General features: G+C 30.2%; 1 protein-coding gene across 1 annotated transcript; it reads right to left on the bottom strand.

Annotated features, from left to right (window-relative positions):
- Positions 1-12605: 12605 nt before the first annotated feature.
- On the bottom strand, positions 12606-14616 carry LOC112272800 (U11/U12 small nuclear ribonucleoprotein 25 kDa protein). Its single transcript, XM_024500914.3, has 4 exons — positions 14029-14616; positions 13546-13651; positions 13252-13351; positions 12606-13026 (listed from the first exon to the last, which is right to left on the bottom strand). The coding sequence occupies exons 1-4, from the start codon at positions 14219-14221 to the stop codon at positions 12898-12900; spliced, it is 528 nt and encodes a 175-aa protein (XP_024356682.1). The 5' UTR covers positions 14222-14616; the 3' UTR covers positions 12606-12897.
- Positions 14617-22794: the final 8178 nt, after the last annotated feature.

Here is a 22794-nt window from a genome sequence, read left to right as displayed (position 1 = left end):
AAAAAACAAAAAATTTAAAACTTTTGCAAACATCATAACCATATTTTATGAAAATAAGAAGTCTAAATAGAAGTAAAAAAAATGTAGAAGAAATTACTTCAATATTTTATACTCATATCTATCTTACAAAAGTTTATTACTTTGAAAAATCTTTATAACTAGGAGCAACAAAAGATGCATAATAATTCATTAATATTGAAGCCACACATTACTTAAATCATAATAAAAAAATAATTTATCAATTTGAATCATTTTCACTTAAAAAAATAAAGTCCACTTTGGTGATGACACCACCCTTCCTATTTATGATCAAAGAAATATTAAAATCTCTATGATCAATAGAAAAATTATTTGTCTCATTAATACCTTCTATGTTTTTAACCTGCAAAAAATATTTGTTTTCTATCAAAGACTATGATCAACAAGAAAACAACATTCTAATAAAAAATTATATCTATGGACTTTTTGTATAAGACAATTCTATTCTACCTTATCATCTACTTTAAGATAATTTTTATCTATATAGTATCACTTCGCTCTAAAATCATAACATTGAATTCAATGTCATCATCATTTTAATTGACAATATTAACATACTATCAATAAAAACTCACAAAAAATCACTTCTTGGAACTTCTACAATCAATCTACTATATGATGCAAGCTCCTATGATCTTCTTTGTCTATATGCTTCATAAAGCTAAGTTATTCAAATCCTACTAAAAAGAAGCAATAACATATATAATCTATTTTCAAAATTAATATTCCAGCAAAGCAATTGTATAAGCCACTATTTTATTCAAAGTGTGGTACCAAATTGTTTTGACCAACATCACTCTTGAACTTGTTCTCTTGAAGCCCATTCCTCGCCACCACTATTCTTAGTACCTAATGGTTTTTTTTACCTTGCAAACTTTTTTGGACTCATAGTGTAATCTAGAATTAATGCTGCACATTAGCTATTATACTTAGCTTCTTTGTTTAATATTGGTGCCCTTTGACTTTAATCTCTCTATGACTAAATCTCATCTTTTTGCTAGTGCTTTTATTTAAATATTTTCTTCTATTACTAAAGATGTCCTTATTCCTAAAAATCCTACTAAGAACTACAATTTAGAGTTGCTTCATCTACCACCTAATGTTAAGAATAAGAAATGAATAAAGATAAATACAAAAAAGAGATATTTTTTTTAAAAGATAATAAAATAGAAATAATATATATATATATATATATATATATAATAAATAAAATAGTTATTTCCAAAAAATAAGAAAACTAAAGACCTTAAAATTAAATTAGAAGCAAAAAAAAATGAAAAAAAAAAAAAAAAATGACAAGAGTAAAAAGGCTTTATTCTTGCATCTATATATACTATCTAATTAAGAGCTACGTGGCAATATTTTATAGGACCTATGATAGGCTTGTACTATAGGCTACTAACATGTGTGACATATGGTTAACTTGTTTGCCTAGTATTCATCCTACCAATCACCTACAAACATGTATAAAAGTGGAACCACATCTATGAAGCTTCTAAGAAGATTTTTTTTATAAAATATTATTAAATTAATCTACTTTTATCTGCTTCTATTTATTCATATTATTTAAATAATTATGAATATATATATATATATATATATATATTTGTGAAATTATTCTCCTCCTCCTTTTGAAAATAAATTCTACAAAGAACAATGATCACATGTTGAGGAAGTCTAATATACAATAAATTATATTTGACACTTACTCTAATCTTTGTTCTTTTGAAGGTAATTGATAGGTCTTTTCAACCATCAATAATATCTCATTCTAAAGCAGAAAGATTGTTTTGTTATTTAATTATTATTAAGGCCTTTCTAACTTCCTTCAAACAAAATATTTATAATAACATTATAAATCATTCCTATATCCAATAAAATCACCAAACTTTAGGAGTCTTTTTTAAGATTGTGATATCAAATGCATTATAGTTTGCGATCTATTTGAAGAAGTATATGTCATTCTTCAAGGTCTTCATCTCTATTACATTGTCTTGAAGGTTGTGACAATTGCAATGTCTTGTTCAATAAGTAAAAAAATCATAGTTCTTGAATTGAATCTCCTGATAATTAATTTTCCATCTTAATAGTTCTACTAATATAAAAAAATCACAATGAAGGATAAAAGATAGAATGCAATCTTTATTGAATATTTTTTTATATATAGCAAATATTTGATTGATTCTTCATATTTATTTTGATGGATAACATTAATAAAAGGCTTTGACCTTCTCTATTGCATTTGTAAGATTTTTTGCTAATTTTCATGTGTATTCTCTAATATTGTATTCATACCAATGAATAAAATATTCTAACCTAAGTCGGCATTGCTTTGAGTCAAAAATTTCTTCCATATCAAACTCTTAATTATTATCTACTTCTATAAAAAGTAATAATATTTGTCTTTTTTTTTTAGATATTTATTGTCTTATATGGCTCAAAAAGAAACACGTGAAATATAACATAGATCTTTATAGATTTCAATAGGTAAAATTGATAAGTAATTAGATATATATATATATATATATATATATATATAGATAATGTTCTAATTTTATAATAATCCAATTTGTTATAAGAGCAAATAGTCTTGATATTATGACAAAATAATCATACCTTATTGCCAATGTAGAATTGAGGTTGTTCTTCACAATAGAAATTTATGTTAATTATTTTTTATTTTCGATTTTTTTTTAATTATACCTTTATTATTGTATATAGCTCAGATAAAAAATTTGTTAAATCTTTTATTATAAGATTATCAACTTTTAAGAAGTTAAAAGTATTAAGTTATAGGTAATAATCATAATTAGCAAAAAAAGATGTTTATTGAATAGATGAATGTATCATATTATTATAAAAAATCCCTATCAATAAAAAAAGAATTATCTAATCATCTTGTTGATAGTTGATGGTACACCTCAAATATTCTTCCAAAACTTAATTAACGTACTCCACTTATCAATTAGTTTGAGAATAGAAAGCTAAAGATAGTTTTATATCTATCTTTAAAATCTTAAAAATAATTTTCTAAAATTTTGATATAAATTGAATCTACCTATTTAATATAATATCTTTGAATAATCCATGATATCAATAGATGTTAAAAAAAACCTTAGTTATTTCTTTACTTATGATACATTTTATACATGATACAAAAGTGTTATCTTGATGAAACAATTTAATATCAAATATATAGAATCATACAAATATAAGATTGAAAGATTTGTAATAAAATTCATAGACATAAAAGACTATAATTGTTTCAAAAATAGTAATGGCTGAAAAAGTTCTTAAGATTGATGACAAGGAGTTTTTAATCTATAACAAATGTCATATGATTGTATAAAGTTTTTAATTGCTTTTTACATTTGAAGCCACTAAAAAATTCTTAAAATTAATTTTAAAGTCTTATTATATTCAAAATATCTTATAATTAGAAATTTGTAATAAGCTTGAAGACCTTATAATTATGCTTCATCTTTTAGAATATATAAAAGTTTTTTGAAATAGAATAGATTGTTCTTGAATTCAAATTTAGAAGTATTATGAGAGTTTGAAGAATTATTCTCAATATCACAAATAAGAGAATTACAAGATATACTTGATTGAATTTGCTTAAAATAAGTTGAATCAATAATTAGTGTTGATTTCATTGTTTAGAAATAAAATTGATATATCTTTAAAAAAACATTGTCTACTATTAATAAAAAGTTACATTTTTTTTTTTTTTTTTTTTTTTTTTTTTGCAAGTTGAAATTGTTTAGAAATAACATCTGACAAATCATGTTGTTTTTTTATTCAATAAGTGATCTTGAATTTGAATCTTGACAAGAATATTTTTTACTATACTTTGTAATAATTCAAAATATGAGTTGACCTAAAATACTCGAGATTGTTGTGATTTATATATATGGTGTTGTATTATGTGTGTTCTTATTTGAAAATGCACTAGTCATCTAGCTATGGAAAATAACTAGAAATGCAACAATGATCCTACCAAATCTAATAAAATCTTAAATAAAATTTAAATAAACCTTAATAATCTTAATAAAATTTTGGCCAAACTAAAATAAATTTAAAAGAAGTTATAAAAGAAACAAAAAGAAGTCTTAAACTAATGTCAAAGAAAAATAACAAGAAATCTTATAAAAATATAAAAAAAAAACTTTAAAGAAATAATAAAAATCTTTTAAAAATACTAAAAATAGAAATCTTAATTGAATATTAATTAATTTTATATTAAATCCTAATTAAAATCCTAATTGTACTTAAACCAAATTCTAAATCAAATCCTAATGAAATATTAATAAAATCTTAAATCCTAGATAGACCTTAAGAAATCCTTAATTAATTTAAAGTTAAGTTCTAAACCAAATCCCAAAAAAATCCTAATCCTAACAAAATCCTAGACCAAATCCTAAGTCCTAACCAAATTATAGAAAATCCTAAATTAAATCCTATAGCAAAATGGAAATTCAACAACTAATTATCAAACTTTTGATATCAAGTCAAAATTTTTACACTTCTTAACATCTTAGTTAGAAACAAGTACAAGAAAGATGAAATCAATTGCACTTACCAACATGAAGAAATGTAAGATAATCCAATCGTGAGTTGGGTGGTCTCCTACTACAATCTAAATATTGAACTTCTAGCACCAATACTTCCTTCTTGAATCGTTGAATTGCTTTCAAATTTCATCCAAACATTAAAAATTAAGTCTAATATTAATAAAAAAAAAAAAAAAAAATCATTTCAATCCATTTGACAGATTGCTTAAGATCTTAGAAATACTTGCTAATCTTCAAACTCCAATTATTAAGACCTCAATCTACAAAAACCTTTATATACTTTGACCTAAATATTTGATTGATCTAAAAATTTGCACTCACATTTATAACTAGTACACCAACACATTGCCTGAAATTTACCTATACATATACCAAAATACTCAAGAAACTCTCAAATTTGTAAACATGTTTTTATTTCTCAAAATCTAAACCAACTAAGAACATTATTAACTTTGAAAACTTCTTCAAAAACTCAATATTGACTCAATTGATATAAAACTAATGCTCAAAAATCTCTCTTTAAGTTTTCTTTCAAATTCCACTCTTTGATCTACCAAAGAACCTTGAAGTGGCCATATGGACATGGTTTTATGCCTCAAGTTTTGATTTCAATCCAGATTAAAAATTGGTCCTGTCCAAATATTAGTCTTTAATAATTTGAGGTAAGTTTTGCTTTATCTTATTGTTAATTATTTCTTAAACATGCCTATATCAATTTATTATCTCATTTTCTTTGATTTTGTTCATTTATGCCTCTACAAGATAAATAGAAGTCTATTCTACAAAAAAATAACATTAAGACTAAATCTTTCACTACCTTTCTATCTTTTATACTTATTTTTTTACTACAATTTTTTATTAAAGCTCTTTTATAATAACTTTTATATTTTTAATTTTCATTATATAGTCATGTTATTACACAAAAATGGTGATTGAATTAAAAGCACCATCTAAATAGTAATATTTTTCTTGAAATAAATCCATAATTGTATAAAATTCTTTGTCATAGATCTTATAGTTTATGTAAATTATTAAAAAAAAATTTAAATATAAAGCTATTAGTTGAAGTTTTTTATTTGCTCCTACTTGAGATAGTACAACATCCAAAATAAAGTCTAATATATTTGTTTCTATAAAAAAATGGCTTAAAAAAGTAGACATAATATAAAAATAAAATTTGTCTTGAAAGCTTAAAATGTTGCTTTTGTATCTTGATTCTACTCAAGTTTGTCTTTATAAGTCAAATATATAAGTGGAGCTGTAACCTGAAAAAAATTCTTGATAAAGATCTAATAATAATTGAACTTTTTTAAAAAATATTGAATATTTTTTATTATTTTTTAAATCTTCTAATCCATGATAATTTATACTTTCTAAGGATCCATCATAAATCCATAATTTAAAATAATATTTTCTAAGAAATTAACTTAAATAATATAAAATATATACTTTTCTATCTTGGCATAGAGTCCTAGTTTTCTTAGTTTTGTAATATATGACAAATATGAAGTTCATGATCTTTATATTTTTAGAATAGATAAAGTTGTTTTTTACATAATAGATAATAAAATTATCTAAAAACTCTCAAAAGACATTATTCATTAAATTTTGAAAAGTTATAAGTGCATTTGTGAGTCTAAAAGACATGACATTGGATTTGAAATGTCCATACTTCATTCAAAATATAGTCTTCTATTCATTATCTTTTTTGATATGTATTATATTATATGTTCTTTGTAGATCTATTTTTGTATAGATCTTGGCTTAATTCAATTGATGAAGAAGTCTAGATATCAAAAATAGAAGGTATCTATTCTTGATAGTGATCTTATTGAGTCATTGATAATCATCACACATCCACAAGGATCTATCTTTTTTCTTTACAAATAAGATAAAAACTCTTGTTGAGAATTTTGAATGCCATATAAAATTCTTAATCAAGTATTTTTTAATATATTCTTTGAATTTAGCCAACTCATTTTTTGATAAACTATAGATTGATTCAAATGGTGGTTTAGTTCATTTTTGAAGGTCAATTAAGCAATCATAGGGAGAATGTTTTGAAAGAGCATTTGCATTCTTCTTTTCAAAGTAATCTTAATATTAACTTAAAATACTACTTGAAGTTTTTTCACCATTAGAAACAAATGTGGTATAAATAATACAAGATAATCCTTCTTTTGAAGCATGTAAAAAAGTCCTTGCATCTTCAAATATAACTTTGATTATACTAGACTTATGATTTTTTACTTAATTAATAATACTTTTAATTAAATTCTAAAAAGATCAAGACTATTAGAAATCTAATTTATTTAAGGATTATATTTTTTTAATTATAATAAATCTAAAATAACTAGATTAGAAGGAGATTTAATAAAATTAAATATTATAAAGCTACTATTACTATGAGTTGTTATTTTTATAGAAAAAATTTTATTAGTAATATTTTAAAAGACAACGGATGACTATCTATGATTTCTACATGAATAGGTTTATTTTTTTTTACCAAAAACATATTATATCTTTTAATAATTTTTTTATCTAAGAAACAAGGTGAGGCTCTTGAATCCAACAAGGCAAAGACTTTGTAATATTTAGGTCCTAAACTAATATCTATTGTAAAATAAGGAAAGGATTCTAAGGAAAGAAAATGTTAACATATTGCTTTCTTTAATAGTCATACTCTTCATTTTTTAGTTGCATTCCTTCTTTTGACAATGTTGAGTAGTATATTTAAATTGTTTACAATATAGGCATAATCCTTTCCAATGAAGATAAGACTTTTTGTACTCAATAAGAAGTTTGAAATATACTACATTATTTTGCTTATTCTCTGCTTTCAAATATATGTGTTGAAAAGATGTTGGTGTTGCCATCAAATTGTAATAATATTATGGTCTACTTATGCAATTCTTAGATCAAATTTCAAAAATCCAATTATTACACTTCACAACAAAGTTAATTATTTTAGTATTATTAAATATCTAATTTTGAATCATATTGTTTAAAAAAAGATGAAAATTATAACAATACAAAATCTAAAAGTAGTGTTTCAATAAATTTGACTTGTAATCATAAAATTAGATAGTTTTGAAATTGAAGTTCAATCACTAGTTGTACTTGATTAATGAATCCTTGAAATTTTAATCTTCTGCCATGAAAATTTTTATGCAAAGAAATTCTTGGTTCTTTAATATTTGAACAAGGTCCACCATATGAAGAGTAACATGATTTGGTGCAAATATTGAAGCAGCTCCAATCATTTCTATATCTTTACTTCTTATCAATTGTGTTGCTTTTTGTGGTGGTAAATTGAATTGACACATTACAGTCATTAACTCCTTTAATTGTTCTCAAATTTGTACCATTTTACTCTTTATTTCAATAAGCTTTGTTATGATAATACAAAAAAAAAAAAGATATTTAATATCATTCAAAATAAACAGAAGAGAGGAATTGAGAACAAAAAAAATATTAAGAATAATATCAATTTAAAAGAAGGTAATTTGTAACTTCTAATATGCTTCTATCTTATCAAGAAAAAGAGATAATCCACTCTTAATCAAGAAAAGATAAGATTTTTATGTTATAAGTGGACTCTTGTCAATTTGTCAAGGATAAGAACTTGTTGAAGGTAAATAAATAAATAAGATATTTCTTAAAAAAAATATGATAAAATAAATATATTAAAATATGTATATTTGAAAAGAAATTATAATGGCTATTTTTAAAATTCAAAAAAATTAAAAACCTTTAAAAATAGACTAGAAATAAGAAAAAAATTAATAAGAGTGAAAAGCCTTCACTCTTATTTCTATATATATTATCTAACTAAGAATTATATGACAACATTCTATAGGACCTCTGACATATATTTAATTTAGAAGACATTTGTTTTAACTTGCAAGATAAGTTTTCTATATGTACACTACATGATTAGCTTGTACTACAAGCTTTCAATATGTATGTTACTTGGTTAACTTGTTGAATACTTGTAGTCAAGTGTTCATCCTACCAATCACCTATAAACATGTATAAAGGTGGAACCGCATTTACAAAGTTTCTAAAAATCTTATCTATAAGATATTATCAAATTAATCTATTTTTACATACTTCTATCTATTCATATTATCTAGGTCATAATGAAAATAAATATGTATATTTGTCACATCCAAAACCAATAAATCCTTATGCATTCATTGTGCATTAGTAATAGTCAAAGATATGCCAATAGAACCTATGATATATGCTCAAGCCATAAATTCTTTTGACAACTTTTATTTAAAAATAGAAATTACCAAAGAATTGAATTCTCACATTATCATTTCTTTCTAGACATTCACAAAGTTTCATTCTTATTCTAAGTTAATAACATGCAAGTAGATTTTTAAAATCAAAATGAAAAGCTTATAACAGTAGATTGCTTTAAAGTCTATCTTGTTGCTCATAGATTCAACTAGATCATGAAGCTAGATTATAATAAAACATTATCACCAATAGTTTGGATTTAATTGATTTGACTCATCTTTACTTTTGTTGTTCAACTTAATCTCGATGTGTATCAAATCTCAACTCCAATTTCATCCAATACTTGCTTATTAATTATGGACTATCTCACTATTCTAATAGAATACTAATAAAGTATTACTTTTTTATATGTAAATACTATCAAATCTTTGAATTAAGTTGCAATATATATGACTCAACATTTTTTTTTGCAACTAGTATCTTGATTTAGTACATGCATATTCATGCTTAAAGTCCACTTATATTCATGCCTATAAGCATATTTTTTGCTATCTATATAGAAATCTTGGTTTTTATATAAACCGTGTATCACCAATCTATATATGGTTTTAGTAACATGGATTGTATTGATGAGATCAATGAATATTGCTCAACATCCAAATATATATATATATATATATATATATATATTATATTTATATACATTTTTTTCTCATAATATTATTAATTGGAGCTCTATTTACTAGCTTTTAATTGCTTTTTTTTAGCCCTAAGACGAAATACATGGCAATAGCTATTACTGCTTCCAAATTGGTTTGTCTATATTATTTACTTGAAGATCTTGAGCAAGATGAAATCCTAAAGCAATCAACCCTAATCCATTATAAGAACCAATCTGCTTTTGTATCATTCTGCATAATCAAATTTTATAATCCAAATATATTGTTATTTGATATTATTTTATATGGCAGTTTGCAAACTTCAACAAAGTTTAATTTTGCTATTGCTCTACAACCATTATGTAAGCAAATATGTTCACAAAATCACTATTTGAATCAAAGCTTGTCGAAAACCTTCTATTGCAAGGTTTGCTTGAAAGAGAAATATCAACCATATCACAGCATGATTAAAAGGGCATATTAAAACATACAACTAATTAATCAACCATGTGATTTAATGATAAAAAAATGATAGAATCATGCATAATCAAGGAATTGTAATTCTTTTGCTTACACCTCTCTTAACTAAATAAACTTTATAAAATCTACTCATTTTTTTGAATTATATAAATATATTAATCTTATTACATATAAGTAATTTTAATACTGATATTCATTGAACTTCTATAAAAAAAATACTTTGTAGTAGGATCTATTAATCTATTCAATTCAAAAAACTAACACTTGACATAGTTAACTACTTTACAATAGTAGAAGTAGATCATATACATGCAAAAGATCACCTTGTATTTTTTTCAATACCTATCACATTGTAAAACCTTACATATTAATGTTTTACCAAGAAAGAGAAAAAGAGAGTCAAAGAAAAAAGATGAGCTTCCAAATCACCTACATCCATTCTTGCTTAATAATTTTTCAAGGCATGAAAAGAATTATAACATCTTATATTGTTATATTTTTATTTTTTTGATAGAAAAATCATATACATTATATCTAAGATTCATTATCATATTATGTTGTATTATATTGTGTGTATATGTGTGTTTTTTTTTTTTTTTTTTTTTTTTTTTTTTTTCTTCTTTTTAATCTACATAATACAACTTTAAAATTGAAGGACCTTATAATGCTTGTTTAACAATAAATATTTCATTGTTAGATCTAAATTCAATATTTATAGTAGTATTAGGTATATTATATATTACAAAGCTTGCATAATTCAATCAATTCGTAGCTACAAGTATCTACAATTATTGGTTAGTTTTTTAATTTATATTATAATAAATTTAAATAAGATAAAAAAAATTAAATAATATATTAAATTGGTTACAATCTTATAATATATACAATCAATTGCACTTAAAATTATTATGATAATAATTTTTAAAGTGAAAAAAAAATAACAGTAATTTGTATTCAATTTTAAAGTTTTTTTATTATGATACGAAATACATTCTTTGTAATAATTTCAAATTTATTCAAATAAAATATTATAAAAATAAAATTATCTATTATTTTTAGAATAAAAATATTTCTATGTAAGAAAATAGAAATCAAAAACATAGAAAGTTGTAAAATTAAGAATCCAACTTTAACAAAATCATGATGTATTAATTATGCTATCAAACTTCATCTAATTCTATGCTACCTACACATATAAATTTATAGATGAAGCAAAAAAATTTAAATATCTAGTTGTAAATAATCCACTATATTTGAGTTGAATTTTTGCTACCATTTTTTTCTATTTCTTCTTATCTCCAAACAATATCTCTCACATCCTCCATCTTCTAATCGTGCTCCAATAACTCCTTGATTTACCAATGCATAATCAACCCCCGCACATGACAACTCCATTAATGCAAAAATGATTTTTAATAATTCACATATACCAAGTCAATGTATAATAAATTGTTTATATTTTTCCTAGTTTAACACCATTTTCGCTAGGCTTCTAACTTATTTCCAACTACAAAATGTCAAAATTGGTTGACAATAGGTGGTTGGCCTTAAAAATATCCCACCTTATAGGTCAAAAATAGAGGGTGGTCAATAATGGATCAGCTTCCTTACATTAAATCATTATCAAAACTAAGTAATTGATCTATTGCCAACCATCCTTTCATTTCCAACATATAGGGTGTGCTATTTTTTGTAGTTCAATGATTAGGTTTGACAATGATAAAAAAAATTCTATTTCCGTTAACTAGAAATAGGTCGTGGGCTTGTTAAAATAATGTTAAGCTACAAGCAATAAATAAAATTCATTGTATACAAAATGGATTTGTAAAAACTATCAATAGGTATTAATTATTAATTGGTTGGGGTAGAATAATAGTATAGTTAGATGCCGTACATCACAATTTTGTAAAAGTTGGATTCTTAGTTTTGTAATCCACCACTAGTCAAAATTAGGTAGGCCTATACATTGGAAATAGGTTGAAGAGAAACTTTAGCTAAAACATTTATATAATTTTTTTTTTTGGGCCAAATTGTGTGAAAACGTTTGGAATCCTCCTCAGTTCTATTTCTGTACATGTTTTTTTTTTTTTTTTTTTTTTTTTTTTCCATTTTACAGCTGCTGAAATGCTCAAGTGATCGAAAATGGAATCTCTGCCTTCAAACCTGTGTCATGATTGTCAAGAATGGTTGTGTAATGGAAGTAGCAATGGCAGCGGGTTTATCAATTTAATCTTGTGCCTTGTTCTAGCAACGACTTATTGATCTCAATTGAAATTTCACTGAAAGAACACAACATTTGCAGTGCAAAGTGTGCTGTTTTGCTAACTTGAAACCAAAAGCAGATATGATGATTGTGCGAAAAGGAACCTCTAATTCAGAGGCCGATAAGAGAACATAAGCCAATACTATTTCACATTCGCAGTGTGCAATTTCAAATTAGATCTCTGCGAAAAAGTAAAAGACAAGACAAAGTAGGAGCATACTCCAGCAAGAAGCTAAATTGATGAGTTGGAGGTGGCCATGAGCCCAAAATTTCTTAACATTAGGTCATACTGCTTGCTACCAACTTAACATCCTCAGAGACTTCCACAACACAATGATAGTATGCATTATTCACTTCGTCCAGAACCCCAAAGAAAATCAGGATCCAAGATAATTATGTAAATATGTGTATAAAGAATTCGGGAGCAGCAGAAACATGGACATATTCACATATGAAAACGCAAAGAAATTATGTAGTGCTGTGTTCACTCATTTTTCGTGATTTTTGATGTAGAATTAGTCTCTAATAGCACTCTACTGGCAGCACAATCTTTATTGTGGCTGGCATTATTCCCAATGACCTCCATGTTACTCTCACAAGCAGTGAAGCCGAGGTTGACCCAAAGTGTGTCCAATTACGAGAAGGAGGCGGTTGATGCAGGAGTCTTCCGATCAGTTTTGATGAGACCATGAAAGAAGCGACGTTTTTTGGCACGCAGATATTGACCTTCGTCTCTCAGTGAGACATGATGCTCAAACCTCAGCTGTACAAAAATCAAAATTTGAGAACTACACCAGGCACATTGCATGAAAGAGGACACGAACAATTGCAAGGGAGCAACAAAGTTCATGCTGAGGGTACACACACGCACAGAAGTGCGACGCAGCACATCAACTCATTCATTACGAAGAAGAATTGAGATGTAACGGTTAAGCTTAGAATGTCTTGACAGTCACTGCACAACAGTAGTAGGCGTTGCCTAACTCACCTGATCGTTGTTTCTTATCCCAAACCCGGCAAGTCGAGCATCATCGTCCACAAGCTTCTCGGTCCCATGACACAAGCAGAAGTGCCCCCAGACATGTTGCCTGCAATATTATCAAGTAAAGGAACTTTAGAGCTCATGTACCCTAACCTAATGCTTGACAATAACACCATTTTCATCTTTTCTGCTTTTATGAGTCTGGAAGTTCGAATTTGGGGGTGGATTTTCAGGGCGAAAACATCTCAGCATGCAGCATGCAGCACGCGAACAGGAATCGATGGAATGTGATGTACCCACCATGAAATGCGTTTGTGACCAAGCTCTGATTGTTCCAAGTGGTCGACATACTTCACGACAGCTTGCTTCAGGTCCCTGACCCTAGAATTGGTGAGCACTACTACGTCTGGAGGGCAAATCGAGTTCAGAAATATCATGAACCAAAATAATATACACAGTGCTTCTGATTGTACTAAAACAATGCAGTGATTTAAAATAAAAACCTCAAGATATGCAAGTGGGTGTTAATAGAAAATGAAAGAAATGCAAGGAACACAATCCCAGCCAATGGCGGCTCTACTACGTCAACTGTACTGCTCGTATCATTGCATGCGGCTCCCCAGGCTACAATAAAAGTAGATACAATATGAAGGGAAAGGACGGCAACTCTGAAGTTGGGGGAATAATCGACGGTATATACAAAGCCATAGACCTGGTTGCATGTAGGGAATTAACATAATGAACTCGCCTGAACAGGAACGACAGAACCCCACAGCCACATACCAAAATGACTGCCATCCAACTTGAGAATGGATAATTTCATTGAAGTGCCGAGCTCCACTCCGATCAAGGAGTCAACCTTCGCCACTGTTCCGGCAGTGCCAACTGGATCTTCCCGAAACGAGGACACCAGAGGCTTAAACTGGCTCCTCTTGAAGTAAGTCCCCATGTCTCCTCTTCTGACACCCAGCATCATGATGCCTGCAAAATCGCTGCAAATCTCCACTTGAAAAGCGACAAAAAACACTATCGACAGCGGCACAAGGATTCTCGAACTTCTTCACGTCGCAGAACCCATCGCCATGAACGTCCCCAACAATATATCCCCTTCTCCACCACGTCCTGGTCCTCAAATTCTCAGACCTTAAAAAAACCGAATATCCATCACTTCGGCTTCCATCAATCAAAACAGCGGGACCTCAACTGCTCTTAGTGAATGAAAAGCAAAATCCAGCTCCAGGGAAGCACGAATTCAGATTCTAAACCCGAGCCAAGGCTTCCGAAATTGCAATTCCTGACGGAATCCAACAAAACCAGGGGCAAGACCACCGATGAAGACAGACGCTACAAACAAACACGACGGGCCATGAGGAGGAGGACCCGAGCCTTCCTTTCTTCCTTCCTTCCTTTTGCAGCGACGTGGAGGAGGATTCGCAGGAAATTTCTGGACGAATTGTCAGTGAGATGGATGAGGTGCGGCGATCGTATCTTGATCCACACGGGAACTGGTCTCCCCGAAAAATAAATAAATAAATAAAACAAAATAAAATAAACAGTGCCCAGTTTCGGGCTGCGCTGAGTCGGGCTGGGCGGCATTCTTAGAAGGGACCGTTAAGGGGGCCTACAAACGCCGCCCGCGCCGGTGGTCGTGACCGTTGAGGGTAGTTATAAATAGCCTCGACCTCGTTATCGTCACGTCTGATGCTGTCTCACTTGCCACATTTAGAAACGCTCTCGAGCAAACCAGGTTTCATTAATATCACTATAACGTTCTTTTAGCTCTTCTAAAATTCACAATGGCATTCACTGTGAGCACGGTGACATTACAGATGTAGTGTTCATTATTGTGAGGTTTGGTGATGAAATTGCAAGTTGTAATTTTCGACTGTAAATTATTTGTTTTTGATTAATTGAATGATTATCTTTTGTGGCGTGCGTTCTTTTTAAACTGTCTTGTTGTAGGAATAGGATGTGGGCTTTTAGGTTGTATTAAATAGAAGAAATAACCATCTAATTTTACAAACAAAAGTTCTTTTGTAATTTTAGCGATATTATATAACTGTCGTTCTAATATACCTCAATATTCATCACAACGGTTACCGGTATAACAACTGGTTTTAACACATCGTGTCATTGGGTAAGAAAGCGGAAACTACCCTTAAGAAAATTAGATGTTTTTGCAGAAGCTACAGTAACAAATAATTTAGTAACTTAGATTTTGAAATTGAGTTTCTGCAATACAAAACACTATGAGTTGGATATTTGACAGAATCAAAGATGCTAAACAAGAAAGGTTATATTACTCTAGTTTAAACCAGTCTCCAAGTTTTGATTTGGGAGACTGTATCTTCCTAACTTTTATTACATGTTTATTTGATTTCTTCAGTGTACTTTATTATTTTTAAATTAGGAACTGAATGGTCGATCACAGTTTCAATTAAGCTTATTTTTATTACATCCGATTTTATCTGTTGTAATGGAAGTTAATATTTAGGTCGACTGACGGTGGGGTTTCTTTAATTCTTGCATTCATAATAATGCAGTGCTTTACCATTTCCTACTTCGTATGTGGTGCTGAGATATGCAGAACTAATGGCGCTTTTCCTCGTGAGGACATACATCAACACTCCCCACCTTCTGTGTAGATATCGTCACGGGCCAGTGCGACAGTGCTTCCTCTTAAGCAGAGAAGACTGCTGCAGGTTCAGATTTAAGGTATCCTTGTCACTGGCGACTCATTAGTCTCAGAAGGAAGGCAGTTCGGTCCTAAGCAATCATAGCGATTAACTCACGCAACTTAGTTGCAGGAACCTTCTTCATCACGGATCATGCCACCCACAGCACACTGACCCTCGGGAAAAAGTCTCAGGATCCAATGAATCAACATGTGGCGTTGCCACTCAGTTATATGCTTGTCAATGTTTCATCATCACCGACCCTTCCCAACACCTAGACATACAACCTACGAGACCGTGCAACCAACTGAAAAATCTGTAATACTGTAGCAGTTCTTAATTCGTATCGGGCTCAGATGAAATCGCCCAAACGACTCAACGAACTCTGCATCTCTCTTTGCATCTGGTAATCAGTAGCGCCCCTTGCCAAAACCGCAGGGGGCTGATTACGATGCATGCTCCCACCTTCCACATCACCGTTATCCTAACACTTTCTTTATCATTTAGTGCCGTAGTTTAACATGACTTCCCACCGATACGAGAAACCAGCTGATATCAACACGTACTATGTTTGTGAAGAGCAACAGTAAAAGCACCCATGGGAGCGAATGCTTTCAGTTAAGTTTCTTCACAGCCATATGACATGGTACAGTTCCGAACGCAAAGAGGGGCTCACCTCGTTCAAAAGTTAACCCATAAGAGACCAAATATACAAGATAAACCCTAAAAACTGACAGAAAACCCTATCAATGGAAAACACATCTGCCGCCAAACAAACGAGAAGATTACCGTCAGACACTCGGGGCAAACTTCAAAAACACGACACCTCCGCAGGATTGGTAAATAGTTCGGCACAACAAGCAATGCACTTAGCTAAGAACTCTCCCGTACGAGACTATGTGTACCAACATCACGACAACGCAAGACGCTAAATAGTAGAGTCACCTACGCCGCAGCGGAGGAAGACGAGAAAGAAAGAACCTGATGTGGAGGGGCAAGTATTTGTTGCTGCGACTCTGAGAGCCATTAGGGTTTCAGAGCGCAGCTCACACAGAGCAACGTACGCGGTATAGGGTTTGGTACGTGACCAGAAATACTCAACGTTCTAGAACGTCACATACATCCATGGATGAACAGAAAACCAGCTCCGGTCCCCTTCTCTCGGTCATTCTAATTCCATCCAGGCATTGCCATGGATGAACGGAAAACCAGCTCCGGTCCCCTTCTCTCGGTCATTCTAATTCCATCCAGGCATTGCCATGGATGAACGGAAAACCAGCTCCGGTCCCCTTCTCTCGGTCATTCTAATTCCATCCAGGCATTGCCATGGATGAACGTGGCTGTACATCTCGTCGGCGTTTACTTGGATGAATGCCGTTAATATTATGCACAAAACCTAATAGAATGTTTATTTTGGGACATATATTATTTTATAGGATGTAAATTTCCACTTTTATAAATCCTTCGAGCTTAAATGAACTCACTTTGCCATCCCAATGATCTTAATCCAGATTTATTTGAATAAGCTGAAATGATAACTGATTGATATGCAATGCAATTTAACGTGCTTGTGATGACATCAAATATACAATTTATTGTTAAATGCATTACCAAAGCAAAGCACTATAAAAATTTAAAGAAATTAATTTCATTTAAAAATAATTATATTTCATTACATTTATACATACAAACAACTATTTTTGACTAATCATTCTCGAAGCTAAAGTAAATTGTAAACAAAATTGATGCATTTCAAGAATCTTTTACCTCATTTTCTTTTGTATCACAAATTTTTTTGATTATAAATACATATATATATATATATATATATTTATAAATGGTTAAATATAAATTAATAAATCTTAAAAATGTATTCATTCTTAATTTATTTTATTTTTTAAAAATAATACCATAAAAGACATTGTAATGACAGAAATATCATTTATATTATAAACACCCAAAACGACTTATTATTTAATACTTTTACATGATAAAATATAATTCATAAATCTAATTATCAATTTTTTCTTTTAAGATATATTTTTATGTTTGTAAATATTAAATTTTGTATAAAAAAATGTAAATTTTTATATAATCTTATTCTTAATATGTAAAAACTGAAAGATCCAACTAATAAACGAAAGCAAATTTGATCTGATTTATTTTTATATCCAACATTTTAAACTTCTTTTTGCTAATATTTGCTCATTATATATACAAAATTAGTAGTTGCAGTATCATTTCTTATATATATCTTTATATATATATATATATATATATATAATATTATAACACCAAAATACTTATAGAAAGAATGATAATAATGATAATAATAATGAACATTTGTAACTAAAATATGGTATAATTTACTTACTAAAATTGAATATATTATAATAATATTAAAACTATAATTTAGAAAACTAAAAATGAATACAACTAGTAATTGAATATATAAAAAAAATTAGTATTTTTAATTGAAAAATTTCTGATATAAAGCTATGAAAGAAATCATAATAATACACAAGTATTTTTTAATTTTTTAATTTAATTATTTTTAGTTTATTTTAATAATTTTGGTTATAAGTAATACAATATTGTCTATTAGTTTTATATTTTCTATCATTTTTTTATATTTATTGATTTTAAAAAATGAATTAAAAAAATGACAATGAACTTAGAAATACCAAAAAAAGTATTTTTATACATATTTGATTTTGATTATTTCATAATACTACCTGTCAAGGACATGAACTAGAAGAGGATGCATAAACTTGAAAAATCTATGTCAAAATAAAAGTGACAAAATAAAAATTAAGTAGTACGTATATTAAAAGAAAATTAGAATGGCTATTGTCAAATGACAAAGAAACTAGAGACTCTTAAATCTACACTAAAAGTAAGAAAAAGAGTTGACAAGAATGAAGAAGGCTTCATTCTTGCCTCTATATTTACTATTTAACTAGGAGCTACATGACAATGTTCTATAGGACCTCTAATATGTGTTGCCTTAGCAGGACACATGCTTTAACTTACAAGGCAAGTTTTTTACATGTGGGCAACATAGTTAGCTTGTTCTTCAAGCTACCAACATGTGTGGCACATGGCCAACTTATTGATCATGTTTCTAATCTAAAAAGTAAATTAAAGACACGTATATTGTCAAAGTAGCATTTATGAATCCTCTAAGAAGCTTATATAAAAGATATTATCGAATTGACTTACTTTTATCTACTATTATCTAAATCATATAAGTAATTATTGGTTAACATGTGTATGTCCATGTGTCAAGGACAAGAACTCGATGAAAAAACAGTTCAGACAAGTAAGCCTTCACTCAAAGAAAAGTAACAAAATATGAATAATAAGTATGTATATTGAAAAGAGAAACTAGAATGGCTATTGCCAAAAGACAAGAAAACTAGAGACCCTTGAAACTAGACTAGAAGCAAGAAAGGAGTTGACAAGAGTGAAGAAGCCTTCACTCTTGTCTCTATATATACTATCTAACTAGGGGCTACGTGGCGACGTTCTATAGGACCTCCAATATGTGTTGACTTTGTAGGACACATGCCTTGACTTACAAGGCAAGTTTTTCTACGTGTGGGCCACATAGTTAGCTTGATCTTCAAGCTAACAACATGTGTGGCACATGGCCAACTTGTTGACCACGTTTCTAATCCAAAAAGTCAATTAAAGACACCTATGAAGTCAAAGCAACGTCTAGGAAGTTTCTAGGAAGCTTCTATATTAAATATTATAGAATTAACTTACTTTTATCTACTTTTACTTACTTCTACCTATTCCTATATGTAATTATTAGCTTACATGATTATGGCCGTGACATTACCCCCCCTTCTAGAGACGAGTTCCACGAGGAGCGATCATCATATGTTGAAGAAATCTATGATGCGGCGAATTGTATTCGCCACATATTCTGATCTCTGTTCTCTTCGAAGATGATTGATAGGGCCTCTCAACCATCGGTAGTATCCCATACTAGGGCGGGAAGACCACCCAGTTATTTGATCATTGTTGAGGCCTTCGTAACTTCCTTCGGATAGAATATTTGGAACACCATCTGGAGTTGTTCCTACCTCTAGCAAAATCACCAAACATCGGGAGTCCCTTCCCAAATCGTGATACCAAACGCGTTGTATCTCACCATCTATTCGAGGAAGAACATGTCGTTCTTGAAGATGTTCATCTCGATTGCGTCGTCTTGAAGGTTGTGACAATCGTAATGTCTCGTCCGGTAGGTCAGCAAACAAAGGTTCTTGAGTTGAATCCGCTGGTTGTTGGCTCTCCATCTAATTAGCTTCACAAATGCAAAGAAGTTATAAACAAGGATAGGAAATTGAATGTTATCTTGCCTCAATCTTGTCTCTTTTATAAGAGAGATTTTCATCTTGGTTTCGATGGATGTCGTTGATGAAAAACTTTGACTTTAGCTGATGCATTTGCTAGATTCCTGGATGGCTCCCATGTGCGTTCACTAATATCATATCCGCGCCAATGAACAAGATATTCCAGCTTATTTCGGCCCCGCCTTGAGTCTAATATCTCTCCCACCTCAAATTCTTCATTATTATCTACTTCTATAGGAGGCGGTGGCAATTGTCTTCTTCTTTGTATATCCACTGTCTTATATGGTTCAAGAAGAGACACGTGGAATACAAGATGGATCTTCATTGACTCCGGTAGATGTAACCGATATGCAACTGGGTTGATCTGTTCAGAAACAGAAAAGGGGCCAAGCCTACGATAGTCCAACTTGTCACAAGGTCGTGTAGTCTTGATATTGCGACGAAGTAGCCATATCTTATCATCCACGTTGATTTGTGGTTGCTCCTTACGATATAGATCTGCGTTTATCTTTTGTCGTTCTTGAGCTTCCTTCAATTGCGTCTTCATTATTGCATGTAACTCTGACAACTGATTTGCCATATCTTCTGCTGCAGGATTATCAACTTTTGAAAAATCAAAAGTATCAAGTCGTGGATGATAGCCATAATTGGCAAAGAAAGGTGTTTGTTGCGTGGAGGAATGTACCGTATTATTATAACGAAACTCTGCCAATGGCAGAAGGGTTGTCCAATCATCTTGTTGGTAGTTGATAGTACACCTTAAATATTGCTCCAAGACTTGGTTTACGCGCTCTGTTTGTCCATCAGTTTGAGGATGGAAAGTCGAAGATAGCTTTATGTCCACTTTTAAAATCTTGAAAAGGGTCCTCCAAAATCTTGACACAAATTGAGTTCCCCTATCCGATATGATATCTTTAGATAATCCATGATAGCGATAGATATTATCAATGAAAAGCTTAGCTGTTTCTTCACCTGTGATAGATTTTGTACATGGCACAAAATGTGCCATCTTGGTGAAACGATCTACTATCACAAATATAGAATCATAAGATCTTGAGCTTGGAAGATCTGTGATGAAATCCATAGAAACAAAAGACCATGGTTGTTCTGGTATAGGTAATGGCTGAAGAAGTCCGTAAGGTCGATGACGAGGAATTTTTGATCTTGAACAAATATCACATGATTGTACAAAGTCTTTGACTGACTTCCACATTTGTGGCCACCAAAAATCTCTTGATATGAGTTCCAAAGTCTTATTATATCCAAAGTGCCCTGCTGCTGGAAAGTCATGACGTGCTTGAAGAACACATAAACGTGCTTCTCCTTCTGGAACATATAGGCGTCCTTCAAAATATAATAGATTATTCTTGAACTCGAACTTAGAAGGATCATGAGACTTGGAAGAATTATTCTCGATATCATAAACAAGAGGGTCTGAGGACATACTGGACTGGATTTGCTTGAGAAAAGTTGAATCAACAGTCAATGTTGATTTCATTGCTCGGAGATGAAATTGCTCCGGTTTCAAGAGGACCGTTCTTTGTTGCTCAAAAGCTGCATCTCCTTCTTTTGGTGCAAAATAAGAATGTCTAGATAGGGCATCAGACAAACCTTGTTGTTTTTCTGGCCGATAAGTGATAATGAACTCGAATCTTGACAAAGACATACTCCAACGAGCTTGACGACGATTCAACACGCGTGCTGACATGAAATACTCGAGGTTCTTGTGATCTGTATACACAGTGACTGGACTAGAAGCACCTTCTAGATAATGATGCCATTCTTGAAAGGAATCCACGATCGTAAGAAGTTCTTTATCGTGGATCTCATAATTGATCTCGGCTGCTGAGAATTTTCTTGAATGAAAAGCTATCAGATGAAGTTTGTCATCTGTTCCCATTTGTGATAAAACTACACCCAAGGCAAAATCTGATGCATCTGTTTCCCTAAAAAATGCCTTGAAAAAGTCAACACGATATAAAACTGGTGCAGAGACAAACGATGTCTTCAAGGCTTCAAATGCTGCTTCCGCTTCTTGATTCCATTGGAATTTATCTTTACTAGTCGAGCGTGTAAGTAGAGCTGCAACTCGTGAGAAATCTTTGATGAAGATCCGATAATAATTGGCAAATCTCAAGAAACATTGGACATCTCTTACTGTCCTTGGAATCTTCCAATCCATGATTGTTTGGACTTTCTTAGAATCCATCATGAGACTATCATTTGAAATGATGTATCCTAAAAAGTCAACTTGAGTAGTGTGAAATACACACTTTTCCATCTTGGCGTATAATCCTGCATCTCTAAGTTTTTGTAATACTTGATGAACATGTATTTCATGTTCTTCAACGTTCTTAGAATAGATCAGGATATCGTCTAGATAGCAGACGACAAAATTGTCTAAGAATTTACAAAATACATCATTCATAAGATGTTGAAAAGCAGCTGGTGCATTCGTGAGTCCAAAGGGCATGACATTATATTCGAAATGTCCATACCTGGTTCGAAAC

This window comes from Physcomitrium patens, chromosome 19 (genome assembly GCF_059467195.1).
Source record: "Physcomitrium patens ecotype Gransden chromosome 19, ASM5946719v1, whole genome shotgun sequence".
Classification (NCBI taxonomy): domain Eukaryota; kingdom Viridiplantae; phylum Streptophyta; class Bryopsida; order Funariales; family Funariaceae; genus Physcomitrium; species Physcomitrium patens.
This window is presented reverse-complemented; position numbering and strand designations above follow the sequence as displayed.